General features: G+C 45.4%; 1 protein-coding gene across 3 annotated transcripts in view; it reads left to right on the top strand.

Moving 5' to 3' along the window:
• Positions 1-1,823, top strand: part of PSMA4 (proteasome (prosome, macropain) subunit, alpha type, 4) — a 9,670-nt gene extending 7,847 nt beyond the window's left edge. For all 3 annotated transcript variants that reach the window (XM_012651880.1, XM_012651882.1, XM_012651881.1), the window contains exon 9: positions 1,408-1,823. In XM_012651880.1, coding sequence (XP_012507334.1) covers positions 1,408-1,562 — 155 coding nt within the window. In that variant the 3' untranslated portion in view covers positions 1,563-1,823. The remainder of the gene's footprint in view (positions 1-1,407) is intronic.
• The last annotated feature ends 5,339 nt before the right edge of the window (positions 1,824-7,162 follow it).

The raw sequence follows: 7,162 nt of genomic DNA, 5'->3' as shown, positions 1-7,162 counted from the left end.
CCATGCCCAGCTAATTTTTTCTATATGTATATATTTTTAGTTGTCCAGATCATTTCTTTCTATTTTTTAGTAGAGACGGGGTCTCGCCCTTGCTCAGGCTGGTCTCGAACTCCTGACCTTGAGCGATCCACCGGCCTCGGCCTCCCAGAGTGCTAGGATTACAGGTGTGAGCCACCGTGCCCAGCCAATAGTAATCTCTTATGTTAAGTTCATGTTAACAATTCTAAACACTTTATTCAACTTAAGTTGTATGACTGCATAAAGCAGTATTTCTAAATAATGTTTTTCAGAAATTGTGGTAAATTAACATTGATTTAGTTTAGGATAATTTAGTTCCTGATGTTCCTTAGAAAATGGCATTAACTTGAAGATTGCCCTCTGTTGTCCACTTCCACCTAATTCCAAGGAGGCACTACTCAATTTCCCCTACACAAAATTCCTCCCCCTTTAGATATCAGTCTTCTTTTCTTGTCCATAGCCATGGAAGCTGCTTTTCATGCATTTGTTTTGAAAAGTCCATAAAAAATGTTATTTATTACTGGTTGAAGATTCTGGCTGAGCCTTTAGAGGTTCCAACAAGGAAATTGTGGTTGCTCTGGTCAGCACAACTAATAGCAGAACAGCTAGAGAAATTGACTGTCCTTTCTCTAAGGAAGTGACAGAATGCCTGCCAAGAAAGTTGGGATGGGTGAGGAGAAGTATTTAAGGGAAAATGGTAATTAAAATGTTACAAGATCGGGGCAGTGTGGTGCTGCTGCAGGCCGGAGCCCGAGGCCGCAGCCCTATCAGCAGATGCTCACTGCTCGACAGCAGAGGGGAGAATCCCGGTTATCCTTGACCTTAAAGCAGCAGGATGGTTGGAATTAAGTGAGAGAGATGCCGTCTGCAAAGAGTTCTTTAAAAATTTTAATCAGGCAGTTGGCTTTATGTCCCAAATTGCTCTATAAGCAGAGAAGATGCATCATCACCCAGAGTGGCTCAATGTGTACACGGCCCAGATAACTCACCTGGCGTGACTCTGGTGGGCTGACCAAAAGAGATGGGAAGCTGGCCACGTTCATTGAAAAAGCAGCTGCTGCTGTGTTATTGCTCCCAAAATTCAGTAGAATCTTATACACAGCTGCAATTTTGAAGGCAGTTTGCTTGAACAAATTAAGTTGTAAGCTTAGTTCGCCTTTATGTACCACATTTTGTAAAATCAGTGTTTACAAAATGACTTAAACTTGAAAAAAATTTACAAGATTGAAGATGTTTTGTTCCATAAATGTCCATGAATCATATTAAGCATAAAACACAGGAGAGTGGTGAACTAAGGCTCAGATGATGTGAGGAGAGTAAACCAAGTGCCTGTTAAGTTCTGTTTGCTAAGTGTGCCTGCCTGTAACACAAGTGCATGTTTGTTTTCAGTGGAAATTGCCACGCTAACAAGAGAGAATGGGAAGACGGTAATCCGAGTTCTCAAACAAAAGGAAGTGGAGCAGTTGATCAAAAGACACGAGGAAGAAGAAGCTAAAGCTGAGCGTGAGAAAAAAGAAAAAGAGCAGAAAGAAAAGGATAAATAGGAGACAAAATCAGGGATTTTATAACTCCTCTGGAGCACCGGTTCAGTGTAAAGGATGTCCTACTCTTCCACAGTGAGAAGGCTTTGGCTTTTTTTTAACTTGTGCAGTGGAGAAATAGGACATTACATACTGAATTGGGTCCTTGTCATTTTTGTCCAGTTGAATACTTTATTGTAATGATGATGATTACTCTTCATGGACATCTTAATCTCCCACACATATCCCCGTGTTTTGGAATAAAACTTGGAAAGAATGGAAATGGTGATGGGAAATTCTCTGTAGCCGTAGGCGTTGAGCATACAAGGACCGACATGGCCTTTATCTTCCTTTCACGGTCTGTGTGTGCTGGGCCGACGCTCCGTGCACGAAGGTGGGCGCTGCCTCGGGCTGGCCAGGTTACCTGGCTCTGTCTCCTGGATGAACTCGTGGGCTGAGCAAATCCAGGATTGGTGTGTGGGTGTGAGGAAAGCGCAAGGACCCTGCAACTAGGACTGAGGCTGCCGCAGTCAGCAGCCCAAGCCACACGGAAGGAGAAATTACGGCCACAGAGGAAAACCAGAACCCAGAGAGGAGAGCAGTTCCTTTTTGGCTGAAGGGCGCTTCCTTGCTGGGCTTTGCTCAGCCTGAGTTCACTTAGGGTTCTGACTTTGTGGTGCTACCACTAGGGAATTTGCTAGAAATGCAAATTCTGGGGTCCCATCCCATACCTGCTAAATTAAAATCTCAGAGGGTGGAGCTCAGTAATGTTTTTGTTACGGCAGGGCTGGCTGAGAATAGACCAAGGGACACACAGAGATGTTGGCAATACAGGTTTTATGTGCCGGCCGTCAAGGCTCAGAGGGGAATTTGCTCTCCCCAAATTCTGAGCACCAGACAAAGAGCATTGCAGTCCTTTATATACTCTGCTTGAGGAGGAGGGGCATGGCTATAACATGGTTAACTTTAGTGAGGCAGGGTCCTGAGCCTCTTTACAACCTGGTACACTACTTGCTAAAGGTGATTTATGAGGGGAAAGTTCCCAGGGCAGGAGAGGAGGAGGGGCACGGTCACAACAGGGTTAACTTTAGTGAGGCAGGGTCCTGAGCTACTTTACAGCCTGGTACCTTAATTGCTACAGGTGATTTATGAGGGCAAGGCTGCAGGGGAGGAGGGGGCCAGGTAAGGATCGCAAGGAAAAAAAAGCCAGGTCGTGGAATTTCTAAGAATTCCACTTTGGTGGAATTTTCCAATCTTCCACTTCATTTTAACAAGCTTTGCATGTGATTCTTCTGAACGCTCAAATTTGAGAAGCTTTTGTTGTATGTTAAAATCACCCAGGGAGCTTTTAAAACTTGTACCCAGGCTGTACTCCCTATCAATTCACTCTGCCTCTGGGTGGTACCCAGGCATTAGCATCTCTTAAACTCAAGTGATTCCATTGGCAGCCTGGATGAGAACCAGTGCACTGAGCCATGCTTCCCCTTCTCTGCACTGTTGTCAAACAATGAGATACGGGATCCCAGCCTAATCCCTCATGCATTGTCTTAAGGAATAGCTGTTTCTTGCAGTTTTCTGTGCAGGCTAAGGTTTTTCCAAGCCCCTTTTACAGTGCTTTTTTGAACCTTCTAAATTATTCTTTCACCCTAATTTATATAGCTGGTCCTCATTATTTTTGGTAGTTAAGTTCTAAAAATGCACCACAAACACTGAATAAGCAAATAATGAACTATTTTGCCGAGGGAAAGTCCTGGGTTAGGTGCCTGAGTCACTGGCCACATTTCCATCAACTGATCAGTACATAACTTGTTCTATGTGTGTTTCTACTTGACAAGACACCTTGGTTAATGTAGACTGTTGATTCATTAACATAGAACTCACAGCTAGCAGCACTATTCCTGAACATATTTTCTCCAGAAGGCACCTTACAGCCTTGTGCTTAGGAACACTAAAAAGCACTTCAGCTAAATGCTTGAGGGCTATTTTAAAGAATAACCAATAAAAAGCACAAAAATGCAAAAAAACATGGGATAAGATAGACCATAAGGACACTTACGGTATGAGAGCTGAAACACGGCAGAGTGTTGCCTTGTTCTGTGTCAGCTGCTCAAAACTTTCACTGCTCTCTGCATGTCTGCAAATGTCTGACCGCATTACAAGCACTGCATTGGGGGTTCGAGTACATTCTAGCAAGGGTGCAAATTCAGAAACTGCGAGGAATGAGGATGGACTGTACTTAGAATAACCCTCCTTCAGTCTTAACTGCTCCTGAAAGCAGAGGTAGATGGAGAAGTGAGCCAGTAAGTCCTGCTGAGTCAATGTGGAATTTGCCCAGAATCCAGCCACTTCCCTTGCGGGGACACTGATCCGAGACACCACGCGCTCTCACCTGGACTGTTGCAGCAGCGTCCTCGCTAGTCTCCCTGCTTCCATTTCATTCTTTACGGTCAGTTCTCAGCACGGCAGCCAAAGTGATCCTTCCAAAACGTAAGATTGTGCCACTGCATTGCTCAGAACTCTCCAGTGGTTTCCTGTCTTGCTCAGTGAACGTCTTTCTTTACACCGGCTTAGGAGGCACCCTGTGTTCTGGCCCTGCTGCTGCCTTTGCCAACCTGTGCTCCCTCACTTTCGGTTAATCCAAGGAGCCTCCTCACCGTTTACTGAACGTGCCAAGTTCTCTTCCATCGCACGGCCTCTACTTGCCCATCCCTCTGCCTTGGGAACGCTCTTCTCCCGGGGACCTGTGCTGCCCACTCATCTCCAGGTTGCTGCTCAAGAGTCACCTTGTTTAGCTGCTTCTATTAACGGGGCAATCCACTCCCCCACACAGTCATGTTCTCTGTCCTCCGCCCCAGCTGCCATATTTGTTTATTGTCTTTCTCCCCGCTGGAATATAAGCTTCCAGAGCAGGGACCTTGCTTTTATTCAGTAGCTCCCTCTGTCCCAATACCTAGAACAGAAACTGGCAGGTTAGGCAACAGATAAATATTGATGAATGAATAGTGGCCCTGGATGTACTGCAGTAAAATCCATAAAGATACACTTTTCCGTCCAGGTCAGTGGACTGGTGGATTTTCTGTACCCTGACCACGCTTCAGCACTTCCTGAAGTTCCAGCAACCTCAAAGGCTGTAGTGGACAAGAGACCAGCAGATTTTACCACCAAGTCTTCAGAACTTTGCCCTAACAATGGAGGAATTTCAAGATACTCACCCTTTGGTTGAAATAAATTTATACTGGTGGGGGGAGATGTGTGGTGAGGCGCAGCCTACTCCGTAACTGGGTTTCCCTGGCTCCAGGGCTCACTGCCTAGTCTAGGCTCTCACCCAGCCCCACGTCCCTGCTCTGCGGCGTATTCAAACCAGGTGGCAGGGCTCTCTGGTTTCGAGGATGTTGTCTGATGCGTCCTGAATGTAGTCTTAGCACTGCTCATCTGAACAGGGGCCTTCACCAACAGCAAAACTCATCTGGGCAAAACTCGTGGGTTCTCACAGGGGCACACCGGCTCAGATGCACCTTGGTATAAATAAATAGGAAATCGAAGAGAGCTAAGTTTTAAATCTTAAGTCAAAACTTAAAAAAATCAAAATCTTAATTTCATTTTGGTGAGCCTTCAAATCATGTCTTAAAAAAACAAATCATGTGAAAAAAACCATGTATTCCTGGGTATAATTTTACTTCTAGTTTTTTTCTTAATCAGAAAATAAGGAAGACACTAGAATTTCTACAGTCTTTGAAAGCACTTTGAAAGTTCCATGAAAGAATTTGTTTTAGCAGTGAAAAAATATTCCAAACTCTGAAAAACAAGACCAGAAAGTTGATTCATTTCTTTACTGAACACTTACCATGCTCCTGGCAATTTTAGGTGATGGGAACACAGGGATGAGTAAGACACGTCCTCGGCTCTCAGCTTGCAGCCTTGCAGGAGAGGCAGGCCGCAGTCAACCACCTGGCACTGCGGGTGAGCGCCGGACTCCGGGCGGCTGCATGTGGAAGGCTGGGGAGGAAAGGCAGAAGGAGCCACAGGCGCGACAATCGAAGCTGGCAGAGTAAGTGAAGCTTGCTAAATAAATTAGAGGAGTGGATAAACAGGGCAGAGATTCCAAACCGTATTAGAGAAGCAGCTCCATCTTTCATCCTCACTTCCCTAAAAGATCTATCTGGCAGTTTGCAAATTATACATGGAAATGAAATATATTTGATTTTTTTCATGCTTTTGTGGATCAGTGGAAGGGGAAATCCATTTGCATAGGCAGTAGGTTTCTTGGGCCAAACCAAGATGACTGCTGGATGGTTTACGCTGATTTTCCGGTAAGGCATGAGTTGGCACGGTTATGTAACCATGATGTCACCTGCCATGTAAAACCCATGTGATCACGCTTTCGCTCGGCATGTTGCCACTGTTGTTCTGAGCCATATATAAGCACTCGCCACGTTCTCGCTGCCGGGCATCCCCCCAACAGTGAAGAGCACGCCTCACCTGCCTGCTGCTGCTCGTCTTTCAATCCCCGGAATCTGCTCTGGTACCTCGCTGGCTGCGGACCCCCCTCCCCACAGTCATAATTTCATAATATCCCTTTGTTGAAGTGGGAATAATCTAGGAACAATTAAACTGGCAATCAATGAATTGGCAATGGGAATCCAGTAGCTGAGCAGAGCTAGAGCTCAGCTTGATGAGGGGGTGATAAGAGATGAGGCAGGGCTGGGCGCGGTGCTCATGCCTGTAATCCCAGCACTCTGGGAGGCCGAAGCGAGAAGATTCCTTGAGCTCAGGAGTTCAAGACCAGCCTGAGCAAGAGCGAGGCCCCGTCTGCACTAAAAATAGAAAAACTTAGCTGTGTGCGGTGGCGTATGCCTGTAGTTCCAGCTACTCAGAGGGCTGAGGCAGGAGGATCACTTGAGCCCAGGAGTTGGAAGTTGCAGTGAGCTATGATGACACCACTGCACTCTACCTGCGGCGATTGAGACAGAGTGACATTCTGTCTCAAAAAAAAAAAAAAAAAGATGAGGTCAGAAATGTACACTAGAAGACAGTTTTGCCGATCTTGAAGTTTATACTCTATACAATGCAAAGGCTGTGAGATTTTTGAATGAATGAGAAAAACAATTGCTCTAACTCGTTTAAAATAGTGATTCTGGGAGTCCAGAAGATGGACTAGGAGGGAAGAGACAGAAAGCAAGAAGAGGTTAGGAGGCTACCGGAATAGGCGAGTGAAGGATGAGGGCCTAAGACTGTGGTGAAGGGAACAGAAGGAGGGGAGGCTGCCGTGGAGTGCGGGACAGGAGAGAAGGAGTAAAGGATGACGATGGTATCAAAGTCAGTAGTTGCAATCTGATCTAAAAAGGCATTCAGTGAACATGATGAACTACTCTTAAAACTTCCTGATGTCTTTTTTGTTATTGTTACAACCTGAAACCAAGTAGAGATAATATCCCTAATTGGGAAGAACTCTATGAACAACATTGTACATCACACATTGGGGGTAAACCATGTTAAACGATTTTTCTCCTTTTTCTTCCAGATATTGTTCACTTGTATGCCGTGTCTGTTCATCTCCTTTGCCCCATTTTCTTTTGTTTGTGTGGGTTTTTTTGTTCCGACTTCAACGGGCATCACAAACCTTT

Source organism: Propithecus coquereli, unplaced genomic scaffold, assembly GCF_000956105.1.
Source record: "Propithecus coquereli isolate 6110/MARCELLA unplaced genomic scaffold, Pcoq_1.0 Scaffold372, whole genome shotgun sequence".
Taxonomy (NCBI): Eukaryota; Metazoa; Chordata; class Mammalia; order Primates; family Indriidae; genus Propithecus; species Propithecus coquereli.
This window is presented reverse-complemented; position numbering and strand designations above follow the sequence as displayed.